The 23,854-nt window shown below is 48.1% G+C and overlaps 1 protein-coding gene across 1 annotated transcript in view; it reads left to right on the forward strand.

Annotated features, from left to right (window-relative positions):
- Positions 1-6,923: 6,923 nt before the first annotated feature.
- PARD6G (par-6 family cell polarity regulator gamma) overlaps positions 6,924-23,854 on the forward strand; it is a 48,160-nt gene continuing 31,229 nt past the window's right edge. Inside the window, exon 1 of the mRNA XM_075532918.1 lies at positions 6,924-7,250. Coding sequence (XP_075389033.1) covers positions 7,179-7,250 — 72 coding nt within the window. The 5' untranslated portion in view covers positions 6,924-7,178. The remainder of the gene's footprint in view (positions 7,251-23,854) is intronic.

Raw genomic sequence — 23,854 nt, forward strand, 5'->3', positions numbered from 1 at the left:
GGAGATACAGGTATGGCCGGGTTTCTGGAATGTAAGGTGTCTTACTGGTTCCGGGTGTATTCGTGCCGGGTGCAGGGAGGCAGGCCAAGAACAAAGCGGGTCATGAGCCAAACAGGCCATGAACAAAATGGGCCATAAGCAAAACGGGCCGTGAGTAAAAGAAGAGAGAAAAAAAAACATGCAAAGCGGCTCTGGTCAGCTCCGCATGGGTGAGGGAGATTCAAGGTCACTTGCTGCTAGGATCCAGCCTGATATTGATCCGGCCAGACAATCTTCTGTGTGTGCTCTCTCAGGTGTCATTCCCTTGGGGTTAAACTCCTCATCTTTATCTCCTGTACTGGCTTGTTTTATTGTCTTATGATCCCTAGGCTTTTCTACACTATATTTCAGTGGTGGGGCAGATGCTTCTCTGATGTCCCCTTCTGATTTAGGCTTAGTGTTCTCAGTTCTGTCTAAAATATTTTCAGCTGTCTGATCCTCATTCTGACTGCCTTTCACCAGATTTAAGTTTGGGTATCTTCGAGGCTTCTTACTACTCTGATAGCTTTTTAAGTATCAATAGTCCTGCCCAGACTTCTCAATGCTCTGCTGGTTTTGTTTCTTTGCTTTCTCTACCTGCAGAGGTTATGTTAGATTTCTTGGGTGGGGAATACCTTGGTCCTTGACTTTGCACAAGGAAGAATTCACACCGAAGCCTAGTTTGTGATCCAAATGGGTTTTTATAAAGGACAGAAGTTTCAGGCTTTATAGTTAACTGAACACAGGCACCCTCAAGGAACTGCACACCCACACATGGTGGCCTCATTGGGGAGTAGAGAGAGAAGACAAAGAAGCAGCTGGGAAAAGAGGGCAGAGGTCTCCAGGTTCTGACCTTTTAGGGTTTTAGGCTGGGAGGCATGATTGACAGTACTGGTTGACCCCATTGACTGAATTAAGCCCACTTGGCTCAGGCTTGAATTGGTGAATGCCCCTTAGCCTGCATTGGCTTACAAAAGCGGTTCTCAACCTGTGGGTCGAAATCCCTTTAGGGGGTCGAATGACCCTTTCATAGGGGTAGCCTAGTACATCCTGCATATCAGATGTTAACATTATGATTCATAACAGTAGAGAAATTACAGTTATGAGGTAGCAATAAAAATAATTTTATCGTTGGTGGTCACCACAACATGAGGAACTCTATGAAAGGGTCCCAGCATTAGGAAGATTGAGAACCACTGCTCTATCCTGATACCTAACAGTTCCGGAATTGTTTTAATCTGCACCCTCAGAGCCCAGGTTTCCATGGGTATGCTCTGTCCTTCCCTGTGAGTCTTTCTTGGGTTAATAGCTACAATGTCCCAGATCTCCATATCAAAGTTACCTGATTCCGGGAAAGGATTAAATTTCCATCTGTTTTAGATATTACCAAATCAATGTCCATAATGGCTGTACATACCTACAGGTCCACCATCAGTGGATAAGAGCTCCTATCTCACCACAGGCTTTCAAACACTTGGTACTTTCTGATTTTTTGAATTGGGCATCTTTGAGGGTGTTTGCTGGTATCTCACAGTTGGTTTAATTTGGATTTCTCTTATGACTAATGATCAGGAACATTTTCTCATATGCTTATTGGCCATTCAGATTTCTGCCCTTGTGAAACTTCTGTCAGTGACCAATTAGTTTTTTTTTCTTATTGTAAGTTAGCAGAGTTCTGTAGATTTTAGTAATAAGGCCTTTAGTCTACGGACTCTCTTATTATGCTCTTGGTGAATTCTTTCAATGTACACAGGTGGGTTTTTTAAAAATTATTTATATCGTTTATTTTTTAAATCATTTTATTGGTGACTCATACAACTTTTATCACAATCCATACATACATCTATTGTGTCAAGCACATTTCAACACAACATGAGGAACTGTATGAAAGGGTCACGGCATTGACCCTTTGAGTGGTTGAGAACCACTGCTCTGGAGTAGAAGAAGACGACAGGAGAGGTGGTCGGGATGAGAGATGGCAGTATGAAGAATAGCAGCATGATTATGCTGCTATTGACAGTGGAGAAAGGAGGCCACAAGCCAATGACCATGAGAAGCCACCACAAACTGGCAAAGACAGAGTTTCCCCTAGAACCCCAAAAGGATACAGCTCTTCTAACACGTGATTTATTTCTATGAGATTAATTTTGCACTTCTTTTAAAAATCATTTTATTGAGGGTTCATATAGCTCTTATCAAAATCCATCCATCCATCCATCCATCCATTGTGTCCAGTACTACTGTTGCCATCATCGTTCTCAAAACAGTTTTTTCTACTTGAGCGCTTGGAACTCCTTAATTTCTTTTCTTTTAAAAAAATTGTTTTATTGAGCACTCATACAGCTCTTATCACAATCCACACACACATCTATTGTGTCAAGCACATTTGTACATCTGTGGCCATCATCACTTTCAAAACATTTTCTTTCTACTTGAGCCCTCTGTATCAGTTCATTTCCCTACCTCTCCCACCCTCCCTCCCTCATGAACCCTTGATAATTTTTTTTAACCGTTTCTTTCACTGACGTCTCCCTTCACCCATTTTTCTGTTTTCCATTCCCCTGGGAGGGGGTTATATGTAGATCATTGTGATCAGTTGCCCCTTTCTCCTCCCATCTTCCCCTTGCCCTCCTGGTATCTCTGTTCTCATTATTGGACCTGAGGGCATGTATCTGTCCTGGATTCCCTGTGTTTCCAGTTCTTATCTGTATCTATATGTGTGCTCTGGTCTACCAGATTTGTAAGCTAGAATTGGAGTCATGATAGTGGGGGAGGGGAGAAAGGAAGCATTAAAGAACTAGAGGAAAGTTCTATGCTTCATCGGTGCTATACTGCACTCTGACTGGCTTGTCCCTTCCTTATGACCCTTCTGTAAGGGGATGTTCAATTGTCTACAGATTGGCTTTGGATTCTCCACTCCCTGCTTTCACATTGATAACATTTTTTGTTGTAGGTTTTTATGCCATACTGGATTCCCTAACTTACAACAGAAGGAATCTAGAAAGCTAATATTCCACGATAGGAACGACACCAATTTGGTAAATTAGAGATAAAGTCCAAGTACATTATCCTGCTTTGTTTTATTTTTAATAATACTTTTATTGGGGCCTCTTATATCTCTTATCACAAATCCATACATTCATCTAGTGTGTCAAGTACATTTGCACATATGCTGCCATCATCGTTTTATTTATTTTTAAACGTTTTATTAGGAGCTCATACAACTCTTATCACAATCCATACATACATCAATTGTGTAAAGCACATCTGTACATTCATTGCCCTCATCATTTTCAAAGCATTTGCTCTCCACTGAAGCCCTTTGCATCAGCTATCATCATTTTCAAAGCATTCTCTTCCCACTTGAGCCCCTGATATCAGCTCCCATTTCTTACCCTTCCTTTCCCAAGCCAACCTCCCTCCTGAACCCTTGATAAGTTATAGATTATTATTTTCATATCTTACATTGTCCTCCATCGTCCCTAACCCACTCTTCTGTTATTCGTCCCCCTGGGAGGGGATTATAGATTGATCCCTGTGATCAATTACCCTTTCTGCCCTTACCCTTCTGTAATTCTCCTTGTATCTCTACTCTCATTGGTGGCCCCGAGGGTTTTATCTACCCTGGATTCCCTGTGTTGCGGGCTCTTATCTGTAGCAGTGTGCATGTTCTGGTCTAATCTGATTAGTAAGGTAGAATTAAGGTCATAATGGGGAAGAAGGAAGCACCAAAGAGCTAAAGGAAAGTTGTATGTTTCATTAGTGCTATACTGCACTCTGACTGGCTCGTCTCTTCCATGGGTGCCCTCTGTGAGGGGATATCCAATTGTCTACACATGGGCATTGGGTCTCCACTCCATGGCTCCCCCATTCACCTTGGGTATGGTTTTATTCTGGGCTTTAGATGCCTGGTACCTGATCCCATCGACACCTCATGATCACACAGGTTGGTATGCTTCCTCCATGTGGGCTTTGTTGCTTGTGAGCTAGATGGCTGCTTCTTTATCTTCAAGCCTTTAAGACCCCAGACGCTGTATCTTTTGATAGCTGGGCACCATTCGCTTTCTTCTCCACATTTGCTTCTGCACCTATTTTGTCTTCAGGGATCTTGTTAGGATGGTGAGCATCACAGGATGCCGGATTGCCAGAACAAAATGTTCTTGTGTTGAGGGAGTACTCGAGTCGAGGCCCAATGTCCATTTGCAAGCTTAATTCTTAACATATAGATTTGAGTGCATAGTTCTATTCCCCTCTCGTTATATAAATATATATATATATTTACATATGTACATGCCTGTATTTAGGCCTCTATAAGTGTCCTTTGCCTCCTGGTTCTTTCCTCTATTTCCTTTTACTTTCCTCTTGCCCCACCATCATCATTATCCTGCTTTAAATGTCATTACCACAGATTCTCCCCTAACAGCTATGCTCTTTTCAAGTGGGCACATGGTTGATTTTGTCATTCTTCTTGAGACTGTAACTGCTGGTGGGAGTAGAAAGCCTCCTCTTTCTCCCTTGGAGCAGATGGTGGTTTTGAACTGCTGACCTTGTGGTTGGCAGCCCAGTGCATTTGTCATTCTTCTTGATTGTGTCACTCTGACATAGTAAACCATATCGTTTTCTGATTTCGAATTGTCAATACCAGTCCATTTCAGCTCACTAATGTCCAAGACATCAATCTTTATGCATTCATTTCACTTTTGACAACTTCCATTTTTCCTACATTCATACTTCACACATTCCAAGTTCCGATTTTTAGTATATGTTACATCTGTTTCTTCTCACCTTGAGTTGTGCTCCATTACCAATGAAGGTCCATGGGGTCCCACACCACACTCTCTTCAGGTCATCATGATTGACTCTACTTTGAGAAAGTAGCTCCTCCTTAGTCACATTTTGAGTAGCCTTCTGGCCAGAGGGACGCAACCTCTGACATATCTCTGACAATATTCTGTTTTCATTCATTAGGGGTTCAGTATCTGTCATTTCCATGCTAGGCATAAGATTTTCAGTGGCTACTTCCTATGAAGCAGGCAGCCAATTTCTTCTTTGTAATCTTAGTCTGGAAGCTCTGCTAAAACCTGTTCACATTGGGTGACCCTGCTTGTATTTTAAATACCCGTGACACAGCTTCCAGTATCACAGAAACACAGAAGCCACCACAGTATAACAAACTGGCAGACAAGTGTACAGATTGTCACTGGTTAATAGTCCCACAGAATTCAAGGAGGCTTAATTAGCCTAGCAATTTGCAAATAGATTTTGGGCTTTCACTGTCATTCATAGCCTTCTGCAAACCTGGTGCTCAGAATTTAAGCTCTATTCTATCTCTATTCAATTTCCAACTTCATTTTTGTCACCAAGATCATATTTTCCCAATTACTAATTCCTCCTTTGTTTCTAACTTTAGAATTTCAATCACCAGTAATTATCAATGAATATTGATTACATGTTTGAGCAATTACAGACTGAAGAAATTGGTAGAATTCTCTTATTTTCTTCATCATTAAATTTAATGGTTGGAATGGAAATGCGGATAATAGTTTAATTAACCAGACTTCCTGGTAGGCATATAGATACTATCCTATTACAGACAATGCTGTACTTTAAGATGGATCTTGAAGTGTCCTTTTTGATGAGTGGGATGCCATTCTTCTTGAATTTGTCATTCTGGCATAGTGAACCACATGATTGCTTGATTAAAAATGGTTTAACTCCTTTAAAGCTTTTAGGACAGGATCCCTGGTAGCATAGTGTTGGCCATTTGGGATGCTAAATGAAAGGTCAGCAGTTTGAAACCACCAGCCGTTCAGAGGGAAAAAGATGAGGCTTTCTATTCCCATAAAGAGTGGACGTCTCAGAAACCTCAGGGACAGTTCTACCTTGTTTTAGAGGGCCTCTATGAGTTGCAATTGACTTGAGGACAGTGGGGTTTTGTTTTCATTTTTACAAAAGCCTAGGATATCAATCTTTATGTTTCATTTTTGATAACTTACAATTTTCCTAGCTTCGTGAATTTATACATTCTACATTCCTATTACCAATGGGTGTTTGCGCCTGCTTCTTTTCATTTGATTTCTACCCCACTTTGTTGGGATCACCAAGACTACACCAAGGACCCTGTTAGGTATTTCACTACCCTGCACCTCTCTTCCAGCAGCCTCTGATTAATAAACATCCGATGGTGTTACTAGCAATCAGAGACCTTTCCCTAGCACACTCTGCTTTTCCAGGGACTGCATTTGACAGAGCTCTTTCTTCTGACTAGCCCCAGGATCATTGGCAGTGCAGTGGAGTATGCTTGTGCTGATGACTACAAGGTCAGCAGTTTAAACCCATTGGCCACTCCATGGGAAGAAGATGAGGCTTTCTACTCCTGTGACGATGGGTCGTTTTGGAAAACCTTAGGGGCGGTTCTACTGCCCAGGAGTTGGAATCGACCGAGTGTCAGCAAGTTTTTTTTAGTTTTCTCTTTAGCGGGAGAGGTTCTCACGCCCCCTTCACCCTTTTCATGTGACCTGTGCTTAGTTGCTTCTGAGGAATGTGCCTCCCTGCAGGCTTCCCTGGGAAGCCACCTGGCAACTGGTGCAGGATATGAGTTGTGGACTAACGTGGTCAAGTCTCCTGTGGTTTTCATTAGCATTTGTCTATTGAATAATTACTCGAGCTGTTTCTGCAGGCCAAACATAACGGCGGCCGGGTGAGAGGAGCGAGGAGGCTTGGGAGGCTGGCTGGGAGCTCCACTCGACACCGGCCTCCCTTCCTTTCTTGCTCGGCTACACAGCAGAGAGCGCAGAGGCCCCGCCAGGCGGCAGCCGAGAGGAGGCTCCTGCGGGAAGCGGAGCGCTGGGCGGGGCCTTTGCTGGGCGGAGGGGTTGGCGGAGGACGGGGCGGGGCCTCCATCCCGGGGAGGTGGGGTGCGCGCCAGCGTTCCCCGCTTCTCCGCGCGCGTTCTCTGGAGTCCCGGAGGCGCGCGGCCAGTCCCGCTGTGCGCCGTCGCACACGGAGCCTGTGGGGCCGGAGGCATCCGGACCCAGACCGGGCCGGGGCGCACCGCGGGGTCTTGAGGCCTAGGCGCGGCCAGTGGGGCGCCGAGTCCAGCGTCCCTCCACAGCCCCTGCAGAGCGAGGGCGACGACAAGGCTGCCCGGGGCCGAAACCATGAATCGGAGTTTCCACAAGTCTCAGACCCTGCGCTTTTACGACTGCGGCGCTGTGGAAGTCAAGAGCAAGGTAAGCGCGGAGGGGCGGCCGGCCCGGCCTTCGCACCCCGCCAAATGAATGGGACGGGAGCGGAAGGGGCTGGCGGATGGGGAGAGGGGCGCCCGCGGCAACTTTCTGCGCTCGTGCACCGCTGGCCACTCGGCGCGGCGCCGCGCGGGGCGCCGCGCGGGGCCCCGCTGCCCGCCCCGCAGACAAAGCCGGCGCCGGGAGGGTCCGCTCAGAGCCGGCGCTCCCGGAGGGCCCAGGGGCAGGGGCCAGCCGGCGCGGGCCGATACTGCTCTTTTGTTTCAGCAGCCCAGGGGCGCCCGGGCGCGCCGCAGTTATTGAAGAGGGCGGCATTTCCTGGGCGACCGGGGGCTGTGGGCTGCTCAGGGTTCGGGCCTCTCTCTAGGAGAGGGCCCTGGGCGCGCCGCCTCCTTTGGAGAGCTAAGACTGGTAACCGGCGAGGAGGCCGGCAGCGGGTGTCCCAAGCGGGAGCCCCGGACGAGACCCCAGGTGCAGCGCCCTGGGTCCGACCTTAGGACGCTCTCGGGGTCCCTGGACCGCACCCCATCTCACACCCGGGTTCCCTATGGTGGCCGAGCTCTACGGGTCCTGGAACGTCCCCGGGTTTCTGGGTCTGCATCGTCCCCCCCCTTCCCCGCCCCGCCAGCTCATCTCTCAGCCTCCGAATCCCAGGTCTAACTGCCAGTTCCCCTGGAGTGGAACTGACAGCCCCCAATCCTAGCCCCCCAGTTCCCGACCCCCTTGGTTCCCAGGTACCCCAACCCCAGGCCCGGCCCCAGGCCCGGCTCCTCCATCCGCCTGCGCCCTGGCTCGAGCGTGCCCAAACCTGCGGGTCGCCGGGCGTGTGTCTGGGTGACTGTCTGATAGGATCTGGCCCATATGCCCTTTGCAGGAGTGGTTACCCGCCGCTCCTTCCACGCTGTCGCTTTCTCGGACCAGGGTCTCTCTCCAACCTCCTAGCGGAGCTGTGGTGTTCTTTTAAGGTGCCGAGCCGGGGAGGGGGTGTCCTTCAGACTTGTTACCCACGAGCAGATCTCCGTACGCGCCCTCTGCACCTTCTTCCTTCCTTCCTTCCTTCCAGGGAGGTGTTCACGGAACCCGGGAGGGCCAAGGGGGTGCCAGGGCGCAGTGGCCACACGCCATCCACCAGCCTGGAGTGCCCCTGAAATAAATGCCCCTCTGGGAAATAGGGGTGGAGCCGGGGTGGGGTGGTAGTTTTAGGAAGTCTGACTAAAGGTCCACTTTAATTCGTCCAGGTGTGATTTTGAGAGCCACAGGCCGGCAAGAGCTTTGAGTGGTATTTACTTGTTAAAAAGTGTTTCTTTTGAGATCGTTATAGACTGCCAAGACACTGTAAGCAGGACTAGCGACAGGCAGCCAGGAAGCCCAGTGGATGGCTCCTGCAGCCTCGTTTTCTCCTAACCAGCTCGGTGCCCTCTTGTGCATGAGGCTGTGAGAGAGGGCTTGCGTCAGAAGGCCCTTGACAAAGTCTCGGAGCTGTTGTGCGTGGGCGCGCGAGTATGTGCAGAGTTATCCTGCGCGTGAGTATGTGCGGAGTTAACACACCTGCCCACTTTGTGATCACCCACCTGCACAGCCCTTTCACAGTGGCTTCTTCCTTCATTCCATTAGGAGTGGAAACCTCAGTGCCTGGGTGGCATGGGCCACAGGTCAGGTGTTGTGTAGCCTATGAGTCAGCCAAGCTGGACGGCCAGCACAGGGAGGGGGCCTTCCTGCCTGTGCTGTACAGTGGGGAACCCTTCCTCTCACCAGGTGTGGGGTACTCTTAGACCCCTCGCCTGGGTCTGGCCTGCTGCTGGCGGGCTAGCTGGCTATGCGCCGTCCCTCCAGGCTCCCAGATGCTGGCCGGAACTCACTGTTTGTTCAGAGAGGCCCAGGCTCTTCCCTCTGGACACCCTCCCACAGGCTGGCTTTGTAGTTGCTGGTCGTCAGCACAAGGGATGTTTGAACCTTTTTTGAAGGGTAATTAGAAAAGTTGTTTGCACCATGCTTGGACAATCACACAGCTCCTTGTAGCCTGCTTTGACTCAGGCCCCTGGAGAAGTGGAGGGAGCAAACCCTGAGGGAGACACTGCCTTCAGCCAGACTCCTGCAGTGCCATCGGACATGGATTTGGATGTGGGGAGCTGGGCCCAAGCCGGCTGCCCCCTCTTCAAGCTTCCTTTGAGGCTTGGTTCCACTGAACCTCATGTGCTTTCTCTGTAGAAGAGTACAATACCTGTTCTGCTTGCCTTCCAGAACCAAATGATGCAATGAACTTGAAGGCACTCCCCATTGCAGGAGCTGAGCTGTGGGTCACGGCATTTGGTCTGCAACTGCCTCAGACCCTCTCAGAACTCATGCGTCATCTGGCTGCCACAGCTGGAGCGTTCCCAGTGGCTTGGACACAGGCTCATCTATGAACCAGAAGGGCATGCTCTTGGTCTGGCCATGCCCACCCTTCCCCAGACACTCCCACTTTGACACCAGCTTCCCATGGCTGCCCCCAGATCAGCCACATGGACTTTTGGTTCTCGAAGTTGGGTCCCTTTTCCCACTTCGTTGACTTGTTCCTCTCCTTGCGGAAGACCGGAAGGAAGGAAGGAAGGAAGGAAGGAAGGAAGGAAGGAAGGAAGGAAGGAAGGAATGAAGAAAGGAAGGATGTAAGTCTAGTAGACCTCTGGGTGTAGGGGCCCAGTGAGTTTCACTCAGGGAAGGTAGAAAAGGAGCCCTCAGAAATTCCGAATGCCTTATGAGCACCCGTGTTTGTCAGCCCCACGGCATCTGCACATGTTTGGAGACATTATCCATTGGTGGGTGGGTGCCCACGTGCACAAGTACACTTGCTGCGTGTCCATTACCCAATACCCCTCGGCCCTATCCCACCAGGTGTCACCCCGAGTAGCCTACCTGAGTTAGGTATTCCAAGGCTCCTTCCAGCTCAGACATCAACTACCTGCTTCTCCTGATTTCAGGCCCCAATCGCATGACTGAGTCCATGCCTGCTTGGCCCCACAGCTCTGGTTTAGTTACGCTGCACCAGCTTTCTCAGAGAAGCTGTCCTGCCTTGATGACCTTTGAAAGTGCTTCCTTTTCTACTAAGATTATTGATTTGCCACCTGCCTTCTCTACTGCTTCCCACTCTTTCTCTAGTGTCTGTGTCTCTTGTGGCAGTGGTACAGCACTGGCTTCGAAGTAGCTGCCAAACCACTGAGAATCATGGCTCAGCCACGTTGCCACAACCTTAACTATCACAGCCAGTTTTACATTTGTCTCACATTTGGCATTTGCTACTGCCAGCTGTGTACATCATTAATGTGCACAATGATGTGTGTAGTAGATTTTTTTTACTGCTGTTGTAAGTGCAAAAACATTGGATGCTGAGATGGTTGGTGATTGAGGAGTAGGTGTATTTCCATTTTTGCTGTAATTAACTATGCTGCAAATAATGTCTCCATTGTTGTCTTTCAATAAAGAATTCATACAGAATATATTAATATAGACTAGATATTACGCAATGTAATGTAGGAGCCCTGGTGGCATTGTGGTTACATGATGGACTGCTAACCGCAAGGTCAGCAGTTCAAAACCAGCTGCTCTGAGGGAGAAAGATGAGGGTTTCTATTTACATTCTTAGAGACCCACAGGGGCAGTTCTACCTTGTCCTACAGATGGTAGTGGATTTTGAGTTTATTACAGAAGGTATATAAAGATTACTGGTCATGTTAAATCTGTGCAGAACTCTGATGATTTTTCCCCCACCCACAAAAATCTGATTTATTCAAGACAAAATCCCAGACATGAAATCACTGGGTTAAGAGCATGCACATTTTTAAGGCTTTGAACTCATACTGCTAAGTTGTCTTCCAGAAAGACTCTTTACTCTTTCTGCTGTTTCTCTCTCACCATGCATCTGTCCCCATCTCTGGGTCTGTGGTCCATCCCACCCCTGCAACAGCCTAAACTATGGGTAGTCTGTCATTCCTTGCAAATTTAATAACTGAATCAGTGGTGCATGCTCCAAATGTCACTTCTTGACTCACTAGTGAATTAAACATGTTAGTATTTATTGGCTAGCTGTGTATTTTCTTCACTGTATGTTTATGTCTTTCTTTTTTAACAAACATTTCTATGTGGAACAATTTCCCCAGCTTATCACGCCTCCTGAAAGCTGGCCCCTCTCCCCTCTGCCTCTTCTCCCCCGTTGGCATCCTTTTTCTGCTCCCTTTGAGTTTTCTGTATTGAATTACGGGGCTGCTTTTCCACAGGGAGGTTACTGGACAGCCCATTTGATGCGGAGGTGGGGCTGGACTTGGGAGTAGCCTCCACCCAGGTGTTAGCCAGTGCCAGAGGTGAGCGGGAGGAGGCAGGTGCTGGTCAGGGCTGTGTGAGGTTTCTTCTGGTTCTCGGTGTTGCCTATGATCATGGTGATTGGCAACTGGGCCTGCCACTGCAGGTAGACGTATGTCCTTCCATCCTGGGGTGACCTGAGACAGCAGGGGCAATGGGCCTTGGGTCGAACAGGCATCTCCCATTGGGTGCTTGCTCTTTTGGTCCGTTGGGAACTGCCTGGACAGTGTGACTCACCTGCGTGTGTCAGCTCCACCCTTGAGATCCGGTTTTGTGTATCTGTGCACGGCCGTGTTTCAACAAGTCTGACAACTTGATTCAGAGTTGTATGTGGAGGAGGAGACTCTTATCAGGCACCGAGCGGGGAGCATTGGTGGGTGGATTCTGATGCTAGGGGCCCTACATTGCAGATAAAGGAGTCTGCCAGGGGGTCGGGGTGGGGGAAGTGTCTGGCCGTCAAGGATACAGGAGTGTTCACACTTAGGAATGACACCCTTCCTCAGGTACCAGCCTCCTGTCTCTGAGAGGGGTAGAGCAGGGGTCCACCAGGCTGCTCTGAGGCTGCTGCCATGAACAGCCACATACTAGTGGCCCCACCCCTCTTGTGAGCCTGGGGAGCAGAGGGTGCACCATCCCCTGAGCACAGTGGGGATGTGTCTGTGGTGGGGTCCCCCATCCCATACTTCTTTCAGTGATAGCCAATACAAAATGGCGGCTTTTGATTTGCTCTCAGCTGTGAAGGTGAGTTCTGCTCTCACCCCATTATACAAAGGAGGAAACTGAGTCACAGGGGCTAACCGTCCAGGGTCATAAAGCTTGCCTCAGGCTCCAAAGTCAGACCCTGCATGGGGAGGAGGCTCCTGGCTGCCCTGTGCTTCCCACAGAAGAAATTTTGTCTTCTGATGCCCATGAAGGAGGCTCTGACTGCATGGGAAGTCTACAGGGAAGGCTTCTATTCAGTGGCTTAGGGGCTGGTTCCATTGACCCATGTATTCATTTACTGAGCAACTACCGTACTTTGTTCCAGGCAGAGCCCTGGCCCTAGAACCTGGCGAAAGTTCAGAGAGTAAACCGTTTGGGGGAGGTGGGTGAAGGAAGGGGCTCCTTGTCCTGAGATGACTTATGCCACCAGACCCACACCTCCACATCTGCTTGGAGTCAGCCCGTCCCGCGGGGCAGACCTGCTGTTGTGCTCAGCCTTCTGTAATTGCTCCTATCTGTGCTCTGGCATCGGCAGCCTGCTTGGGCTGGTTCAGGACGACTCAAAAGGAGGTTTCCTTCCGAGGCTCTCCAGGGCTTCCGCAGAAGCCAGTGACTTCTTCTTGGTTTCTCAGCACCCTGCTACAGGTTCTCAGCGGCATGCCCCAGGGAAAGCTGGGCAAGGGCTTAGTGGTCTGGAGATGGACAGCAGTAGCTCCCAAGACTGTGAGTTCAGATGGTCTAGGTTCCAGTAGAGTAAAGGGCTTTTTGAAGAAGGTGGCAATGGGTTTGTGGCCCATGTGCCTCTGAGAGAGGTCACCAGTTTTGGCTCCTCCTTACCTGTGCAGGTCACCGAGCACATTGATGCTAGTGCTGGGTGGGAAGTGGGGGGCAGGGAGAGGTGAGTGCAGTCCACAGACTCTGAGCATTAAAGGACACTAATAGGACAAAAAGCAACAAAATGACAAACAACCCAGTAGACCTTCCTCCATCGCTTTCATACCTGGGTGTACACCCTGTAGCATCGCAGCACTATGTTCAGGAACCAAAAGGTGGAGACAACCCAGGTGTCCAGCAACAGATGGACAATGAGCCAAATGTGCGCTAGGCCACAGTGGAATGTTGCTCTGCCATGAGTAGAAATGAAATACGGGTACATGGTACAACATCGGTGAACATTGAAAACATGCTGAGAGAAAGAAGCCATACCCTGAAGGACAAATACTGTATGCTCCAGTTATCGGAGACCACAAGCATCTAGACACACATTGGTTAGTGCTTAGCAGAGGCTGCACAGGCGGAGCTGTTGCTTAAAAGGTCCCGAGTTTCTCTTTAGGGTGATGAACATATCTGGAAATGGATAGTGCTGCTGGTTGCCAGACTGTATTATAAACAGTGCCATTTTATAAATGCTGTTCATACAATCTCCACCACTTGTCTGTCAGTTTGTCCTACTGTGGTGCTCTGTGGATCGCTGTGATGCTGGGAGCTGTGTCACTAGTATCTCACCTAGGAGGTCATCCAAAGGGAACAGGTTTCAGCAGAGGTTCCAGACTATGATCAGACTGTCGAAGGAATCGGTTTTCCACATCAGAGGAATTAGCCGCTGAAAACTTTCTATGTAGATTCAAAACATTGGCAGCTACTGAAGGGTAAATGAATGGGAGCAGAACACTGTCAGAGACAGTGCTAAGGATTGGCCACTCAGGTCCGAAGACTCTTGAAATATGACTGAGGAGGAGCTGTCTTCTCAAAGTAGAGTCCACCATGGTGATGGGAATGGAATAAAAATTGGAGAAGTAAAGCCTTCAGGATCTTCATTCGCTGATGACGCGTAACTCAAAATGAGAAGAGACAGCTGTAAACAATTAATAATCAGGACTTGGACTGTACAAAGTATGATCCTAGGAAAATTGGAAGTTGTCAACAATGAAATGGAATACATAAAAATTGATATTGTAGCTGTTAGCTGAAATGAACTGGTATTGGCCATTCTGAATCAGAAAAGCATTTGGTTTCTGATGCTGGGAATCGACTGATTTAAGAGGAATGGCATCACATTCATCGTCAACAAGGACCATTCAAATCCCTGTATTGAAGTACAGTGCTATATAGTATAGGGTAATATCTACACACATACAAGGAGATGTAGTTAGTACAACTATTCCTCCAATTTGTGTACCAATCACTACGCTGGTAATGAAGAAACTGACTAACCCTATCAACTTCTTCAGTTTGAAATTAATCAAACATGCAATCAAAGTGCATTGATTATTATTGGCAATAAGTATGAGAAACTTGGAAATGAAGAGAAAAGAACTGTAGTTGGAAAATAACGCTTGGGTGATATAGAAATGAAGCTGGAGATCACATGCTAGAATTTTACAAGACCAATGACTTCTTCGTGGTAAATACCTTTTTAAAATAAAAAAATACCCCTAAAGGATGACTGTATGCATGGACTTCTCCAGATGCGATACACAGAAGTCAAGTGGACTACATCATGGGACAAGATGAGCCCTGGTGGCATATTAGGCTTCACCCTGAGTTGCTAACCACAAGGTTAGTTGTTCAACGTGATCATTTGATTGGGGGTGGTGGTGGTGAAGATGAGGGTCTCTATTCCTATAAACAACCAAAAAGAGAGCAATTCTACCTTGTCCTAAAAGGTCACTTTGAGTCAGAAACAACTCAATGGTGGTAAGTGTGAAGAGATGATGGAGAAGCTCCATCTCAGCCAGCAAAAAGAGGCTAGGGGTTTACTGTGGAACAGACCATCAATTCCTCATAAGTAAGTTCATGTTCAAGTTGAAGAAAATTATAACAAGTCCACAGAAGCCAAACTATACTTTGAATATATCCCACCTGACTTTCAAGAACATCTTCAGAACAGATTTGACTGAGTGACAGAAGACGAGATGAGCTGTGAGAGAACCCCAAACACAGAAAAAGCAAAGGTCATTAAAAAGACAGGGAAGAAAGAAAAGATCAGTGTGGATGTCAGAAGAGCCTGTGCAAATTGATCTTGATCACAGGGAAGCTAAAGAAAATGGCAGAAGTGATGGAGTGAAAGCTGAATGGAAGATTTCAAAGGTTTGTTTGAGAAGACAGAGCAACATATTATAATGACGTGTTCAAAGAACTTGAGTGAGGAAAAAAAAGGAACAACATGGCCAACATATCTTAAGCTGAAAGAACTGAAGAAAAATGTTGCAATATATTGAAAGATATAACATGCAAGTAAAATTTTATGGGCAAAACATTGAAAGATGCAGGAAACATCAAAAGAAAGTGGAAACAACACAAAGCCACTGTACCAAAAAGAAATAGTTGACACTCGGCTATTTCAAGATGAAGCATATGATGAAGGACCAGTGACACCAAAGGAGCAAGTGCAAGCTGCTTCAGCAGCATTAGCCATAAACAGGGCTTCCGGAAGGGATGCAATACCCTGAAATGTTGCAACCAGTTGACGAAGAACTCGCTCGTCTATGCGAGGAAATTTGGAAGCCAGCTACCTGGCCAACTGACTAGATCCATATTTGTAAGCACTCCAAAGAAAGGTGATCCAACAATGTTGAATCATTTAACAGTATCATTCATATCACATATGAAAGTAAAATTTTGCTGAAAATCATTCAACAACTATTGCAGCAGTGCATCGACTGTGAGCTGCCAGAAATTCAAACTGAATTCAGAATCGGCGTGGAACAAAGGGTATCATTGTTAAAATCAGGTGGGTCTTGGCTGAAAAGCAAGGAAAACCAGAAAAATATTAACTTGTGTTTTCTTGACTTTGCAAAGGCATTCGACTGTGTGGATTATAGCTATCTGTGAGTAGCCTTGAGAAGAAGAGGACTGCTAGAACACTTCATTTTGCTGATGGGAAAGCTGGGCATGGACCAAGAGGCAGTTGTTCTAACAGAACAAGTGAATGCTCGTGGTTTACAGTCAGGACAGGTGTGCCCCTCAGGGTTGTACCCTCTCACCAAGCTGAGCTAAAGAGCTGAGAAGCTGGACTGAAGGAAGAACGCCACATCAAGGTTCAAGGGAGACTGAACACCTGCAATGTCCAAGTGACACAGCCTTGCTTGCTGAAAGTAGGGAGAACTTGATGAAGCAGTTGTTGATGAAGATTCAGGATTTCAGCCTTCAGTATGGATTGCAACTCAGTGTAAAGAAAACCAAAATCCTCACCATTGGACCAGCAGGTGACATTGTGATAAGCGGCACAAAGATTGAAATTGTCAGCAATTTCTTGTTGCTTGGATCCACAATCAATATTCATGGAAGCAGGGGTCAACAAAACAAAAAACAAAGAATGTTGCATTGTGCAAATCTGCTGCACAAGACCTTTTTAAAATGTTGAAAAGCAAGAATGTTACTTTTCTGACTAAGATGTGCCTGACCCAAGCCATGGTATTTTCAGCCACCTCACATGCGTGTGAAAATAGAATGCTGAATAAGGAAGACCGAAGAAGAATCGATGCATTTGAGTCTGTCTGTTGGCAAAGAATCCTGAAAGTACCACAGCCTGCCAAAAGAACAAACCAACCTGCCTTGGAAGAATGCTCCTTAGAGGAAAGGGTGGCGAGACTTCAGCTCAGGTACTTTGGACATCATGCTTGGTAAAGTGAAAAGGAGGAAGGCCCTCAACAAGATGGATGGACAGTGGGTCCAGCATAGGAACAGTCTTGAGGAGGGCAGGGCCGGGCAGTGTTGTCATTCTGCTGTGCACGGGATCGCCCGATGGCACTGAACAACAACCACCACCTGACAACCACACTCTCTGATAGACAGACTGGGGACGATGTTTGGTAGCTTACAATTGTGATGCCCTCAGATGCATACCACACACGAGAAAGAATGCCTCGGTGACAGTGCCCTCGTAGTTGCTAGAGACCGAGTGGTTCCTGAGCCACTCTGCTGTGACAAGGAGCGGCAGGTGGGTGTTTTCTCGGACACACTGCTCTTCCTGAGGTCCATTTGGGGGAAGGAAAGGATGTGTGGTCTCATGGACCCTTGAAGCTGGCTGTGTGGTCCCTGGTGGGACGCCCTGTGTGTCCCCATCAGTAAGGTGTAGTGCATGTCCTCTGGGGCCATTGTTTCTTTGAAGCTGGGAGTGAACATCTACTGGTTGGACCGGCACCAGCCTGCACTGCCTGGCACTAGTGAGCTGCAGACGGGTAGTTGTCTTCTGGCCAGATGTTAGGGTGCTGGCTGGTGACTGGGTCCTGAGTTCACTAAGGCCACCTAGCTCCTGCTTCTGTGGGGTTTGTGTCCAAGTGAACTGTGCATCTGGGAGCTATCTTACACATGAAATACTGCCAAGCAGAGTCTGATGGTGAGGGCCAGCTCCGAAGCCTGTCCTTCGCCCAAGGACCCCAGGGGTGCCATCGAAGCCCAGTTATTGGGATTCAGGGGATCCAGTTCTGCAGGACCTTCACATACCATGAGCCATGTTCAGGGGCACTGAGAGCCAGAGATGCCCCCCCCCCTAGAATCTAGTGCCAGCAAAGTAAAGGAATTGTGTGAAGAAAGCATGAGTGCACGATGGAGACCATGGGAATATCATGCAGTCCCTGTGACTGGTTCATGTGTGCAAGGTGTCTTCCAAGGGTACACGAGGTGGGTCACAGCCTCTGGTGGGTGCTCTAGGGGCTGCAGACTGGGGCAAAGGGAGACTGTTTACTGAACAACGCTTGGACTTTCAGCAATTGGGCCACCGCCCTGTTCAAACAGCGACCGTGTGACCCTAGTTTTGAAAAAGCCACAGGTCAGAAAACCCTGGAAAGAGTGGTTTCCTGGGAGTGGGTGATGTGCAGAGTGGCCCGGCGGTAGCCCTAGGGCCACTCCAGATGCTAGGTTCCCATTGTCTTTCTGGCTTCTATGTTATGTCCAGAGAGAGATTGGCTGGTTTCCCAAGGTGGATCTGTCCCCAGCACATGTGGTCAGCTTCCCAGCACCCCCTGCCTTGTGCATGAGTGGAAAGAACATACTTTCAAAACAAGAGGGTGTTTGCAGGAAATGACAGAGTTGTGGACATGGGGTCAGAAACTCCAGTGCTGTGGAAACACATGTGGGAGGCAGCTCCTGGGGTGGCCAAGAGACCCGCCTCTCGTTGGCTGCTTTTGCGTTGCTCTGGCTCAGGTGTCCCGTGAGTGTCACAGTGGAAAGTGGCTTCCCGTGGTTTCCAGCTGGTGGCCCTTCTGAAGAGGATGCCCAGCCTTCTCCCAGGGCCCATGTTGGGGCTCCCTAGGCCATAGGCAAGTGCTTTACCCTCTGTGCCCAAGGGCTCCCTTACCTTTCTGTTCTCAAGGCTGGAATCGTGGGTTTAAAGTCAGTGCCACCTGTGCCCTCGATTCGGGCCACCTTTTCCAGGTGAGGGCTGCCCCTTCTTTGGGGCAAAGGGATGGCCTTGCAGAGCATCGAGGGGTGGGGGAAGGCTGGCTCTCTGAGCCTCCATGAGGGATGCCAGCTCAGCACTTGGGCACAGGTGCCTGGCAACTGTTCTGCATAGACACTCCCTGAGGGGCCACTGAGGATGGTTTCAGTCAGCAGATGCCCACTGCTGTGTTTAGATGTTAAGTCAACAGTAGCAATGTGTGTTGAAAGTGCAACCTCCGGGCCATGGGTCTAAACTGCAAGAAGGACCTTTCCAGAAGCTCGGGGGTGGCCACCACTCTGTAGTGGACGGTGCACTTGACCACCATCAGCAGGGAGTTTCTTCCAGCCTGATCCCCAGGAGCTGTGGCTGAGGCTTTGGCCTCTCTACACCTCAGCTGACAGGACATCCCTCAACCGTGGAGCACTAAGGTGGTCAACCCAATCCGGGGGCGGGGGACGTGTGTGAGCGAGGGGAGAGACTCCCCGCCAGGATGTCCAGGCAGCTGGAAGGCCTGGCCCAGGCTGCTTACACACAGATTGGGGGTCATCCAACAGACCCATACGTGTTTGGCATTGAGTCTGCGTCCACACTGGACACGGTGTGCACAGGGCCGCTTCCATAGACAACCTCACAATCTGAGAAAGTGCGGCTTTTGTTTGTGGGTGTTTTCCAGTCTGGGAACTAAGGGGTAGTTGTGGTCATTGTGCTGAGCTGTGTTTGGAGACAGATGCTGAGCGATGAAGTGGATGCATACTGCCAGAGTACCGAGAGCCCGGAAAGGGGCTTGTGCTTTTAGGTTCTGGATCGGAGCAATGGGCTGGGTGCCACAGTTGCTGGGTTTTGCTAGTTTAGGGCCAGGCTGGCGGGGGAGTGCCAGAGAGTGCGTGTTCCACCCTGCTCAAAGGGCATGCCCTCTGTCCGCCAGCCAGCCAGCTCTCTGGACCCCTTGGAACTGGAAAAGCTGGCCCTTCCAGCTGGGCTGGCCCGAGCCTTGCATCCTGTGCTCTCAGCAAGACCCAGAGTAGTGGGCAGCAGACACCGAGCTCTTACTTCTCACACTCTAATGGACTGTGGAGGGCAGCAGGTGACGGGAGCCCTTTGTTCGCTCAGGGCTTCCTGTTTGCAGCAACAGCAAAAGCTGAACAGAGATTTCAAAGGGCAGCTCGAGAAGACAAAATAAAATATTATAATGAAATGTGCAAAGACTAAGTGTTAGCAAACCAAGGGGGAAGGACTTGTTCACCAATTAAAGAGCTGAAGGAAAAAATGCAAGCCTTGAAACAGAATATTGTTGGATACTCTGAGCAAAATACGGAACGACATCAGAAGCATCGAAAGAAGGTAGAAGGAATATATTGAGGAATTGCACCAAAAGAAATTAGTCAGTGCCCAGTTCTTTCAGCAAGTAGAGTGTGATCAAAAACTGCCGTGTCAAAGGGAAGGTCCCAGCTTCACCAGTGAAGGAAGGCTTTGGTGGAAAACGAAAGAAGCCACTAGTTGGCAGGAGACAAATAGAGACGTTCCCAAGGGTGGCCACTGTCCTGGAAGCACTCAGTCACCATGGCCAGGGATTGTGGATGGACAGCCACCTGGCCAACTGAAAGGAATAGCTCCATATTTGTGAAGTTACCCGACAGAATACAATATCATTAAAATCACATACGAGTAAACTTTTGCTGGCAGTCACTCAACAATAGTGGCAGTTGCAGGAGTCTATGGACAGGGACCTGCCAGAAATGCAACCTGATCAGAAGAGGATGTGGAGCTAAGGGATACCATTGCAGAGGAGAATACCAGAAAGATGTTTGTTTGTGTTTCATTGGCTGTGCAAAGGTATCAGGCTGTGTGGATCATAGGAAATCATAGATAACGCTGCGAAGAATGGGAATTCCATACCACTCCATTGTGTTCATAGAAACTCACAGGGGCAGGTCCACCCTACCCTGTAGGGTGGCTGTGAGCCAGCATTAACTCGGTGGCAGTGACTTTGGTTTAGATAGGTCTGCCTTTATGCCAGGCCTTCCATGTCAGTATTGACATTGGACTGTGTGAGTCATCTCTCCCTGTTCTTTTTCAAGTTTATTTAGACCAGCGGTTCTCAACCTGTGGATCATGATCTCTCTGGGAGTCGAACGACCCTTTCCCAGGGGTCACCTGATTCATAACAGTAGCAAAATGACCGTGATGAAGTGCAACAAAAATAATTTTATGGTTGGGGGGGTGACCACAAAATGAGGAACTGTATGAAAGGGATCGTGATATTAGGAAGGTTGAGAACCACTGATTAAGACTATCCTAGGCCCCTTGCATTTCCTTGTAAACTTTACGATCATCTTGCCAATCACCCTCCCCAACCTTCGACAATGTTCTGTAGTTTTCAGTGGAGAATTGTACTTTTACTAAAGTTATTTCTCAGTATTCCATTCTTTGAGATACTGAGGTAAATGGTGTTGTTTTCTTAGTTTTTATTTCATATTTTCCATGGTTAGTGCTAGAAATAAAACTTATTGTTGTGTATTGATCTTGTACCCTGTAATCTTGCTAACATTCATTTGTTCATTCTGTTAGTTTTATTGTGGATTCCTTAGGATCATACATCTACAATACTATCTGCTGCATGGACATATCCGCGCTTGCTGACTTTCCAATCTGGATGTCTTTCATTCTCTTGCCTGACTCTCTTGATTAGAACCTCTCCACAACCAAGCTCATTGCATTGCCATCCAGTCGATGTTGACTCATGGCGCCTGGGGCCAGAGGACTCTGCCCCTGTGGGTTTCTCCTCAGGACTGACTGGTGGTTTCATTGTCTTTGGCCATTAGATAGGATATTGGTTGTGAGTTTTTTCTTAGATGCCCTCTAGAAGGACCTCCACGCCAGAAATACCACAGCGAGTGGCTTTGACAGAGTTGATTTTCTTGTGGTCTAGGCCCCTCAAAGGAGCAGCGCAGTGTTGGCTCTAGGGGAAGGCCTGCTCTCTCTGGGAGCGTGTCCTGTCTTTACCCCACCCCCACTCCCCGTTCCTTGGTCATCCTGGGGCAGCTGTCATCTCGTCCACTTGATCTGGTCTGGTCCTGTCTCACTCACCTGACAAAGAAGCCCATTCTCAAATGGGACTCTGACTGCAGGTAAGAGGGGTTAGGGTTACAGTCTATGGACATAATATATTCTGTAACACTTTCTCGAACCGCTGACCCTGTGGACTGCAGCTGAATGCGTCGCCACTACGCCACCAGGGCTCGACTTTGTAACACTTTCTAAAACATTGCTTTAATTCTTTTCCAATTTATCTGTTCTTCAAAATAATGAGCTGAGTTGATTCCCCAGCATCCTGCAGGTGATTTCCCCCTGTTATCAATATATAAACAAATTAATTTATGCATTTGGGGAATGTTCCAACCCAGGACATCACGATAGTTCAATATACAAAAGATCCCATCCTTGGCTGTGGCAGATTATTCAAGCTAACTACTGAGTTCTTTTGATCCCAGCAGTGTCACGTAGTCCCTTGCTTTAGGAAAGGGTACAAGTCCCCGGCCCGTGCTCTTCTCCGTAGCTGCTGCGGTGGCGGCAGTGGTGGCAGCTGCTGTTGATGTTGGTGCCACTGAGTTGTCTTCAACTCCTGGCGACTTTGGTCCTTCGCCATCCGCAGTTGTTTTTCTATTCAAGCCATTGCTGCAGCCATGGTATCAACTACTTTGTTGAAGGTTTCCCTCTTTCTCAGGGCCTCCTTCCTCCACTTCATCAAGCGCTATGTCCTTCTCCAGGGACTGAGCTCTCTCAATGACATGTCCAAAGTATGTAAGACAAAGTCTCCACATCCTTACCTCTAAGGAGCATTCTGGCTGTACTACTTCTAAGACAGATTTGTTTGTTCTTTTGGCAATCCGTGGTACTTTCAGGATTCGTTGCCAGCACAATTCAAATGCATCCATTCTTCTTTCACTTCCTTATTTGTTGTCCAACCACAAGCAGGTATGCTGGAGCTTGTCATATAACCTGGGCCAGGCCCATCACAAGAAAAACCAAACCCACTGCCATGCTGTTAATTCTGACTCAAAGCAACCCCATAGGACAGGGTAGACCTGCCCCCTGTATATTTCTGCCCCCTGTGTACTGTGTACAGGATGATATTTCTGATCAGAGCAGCCAAAGCACAGAGAGGACCATAGAGCCAGCCCCACTACGAGATATGACATCCCTCACTGACCCATAGCATTATGGGGGAGAACACTGGAGACATAGTGTGGGAATTGCGCCCGATCTGACCCCACCACACCGAGGTGAAACACTAAGGGCGTGCAACAGAACAGCAAGGGGAACAGAGCAATGAAGTCTCCGGGGAATACCAAAAATAGACTGTGGGGTCAGGGCATGGCACCCCATCAGACTACAACTGAAAACACTCCTAAAGGTCAACAAATAGACCTTGAACTATTTACAGGGTTTTCTTTTTTGCCATTGTTTTTTGTTGTTGTTTTGTTTTATTTTGTTGCTTTGTTTTGTTCTGTCTTGTTTTTTGTGCCTGGTATCTCTGCAGGTATATCTAGATAAGATAGGAGGGATAAACAATCTGGAGGAGAAAACCACAGTTCTGGGGGTCATCGGAGAGGGTGGTGGGGGTGGGGGGAGAGTGGGTGTTAACAACCCCAGGGACAAGGGAACAACAAATGATCCAAAGTTGATGGTGAGGAGGGTGTAGGAGGCCTGGTAGGACTTGATCAAAGGCAATGTCACGGAGAGGAATTACTGGAACCCAAATGAAGACTGAGCATGATAGTGGGACAAGAGGAAAGTAAAAGGAAATAGAGGAAGGAACTAGGAGGCAAAGGGCATTTATAGAGGTCTAAATACAGGCATGTACATATGTAAATATATTTATATATGACGATGGGAAAATAGATCTATGTGCATGTATTTATAAGCGTAGTATTAAGATAGGGCTTCTACTCAAGTACTCCCAATGAAAACACTTTGTTCTATTAAACTGGCGTTCCATGATGCTCACCTTCCCAACATGATCACTAACGGCAAAGTGGGTACATAAGCAAATGTAAAGAAAGCTGATGGTGCCTGGATATCAAAAGATACAGTGTCTGGGGTCTTAAAGGCTTGAAGATAAACAAGAGGCCATCTAGCTGAGAAACAACAAAGCCCACATGGAAGAAGC

Source organism: Tenrec ecaudatus, chromosome 15 (genome assembly GCF_050624435.1).
Source record: "Tenrec ecaudatus isolate mTenEca1 chromosome 15, mTenEca1.hap1, whole genome shotgun sequence".
NCBI lineage: Eukaryota > Metazoa > Chordata > Mammalia > Afrosoricida > Tenrecidae > Tenrec > Tenrec ecaudatus.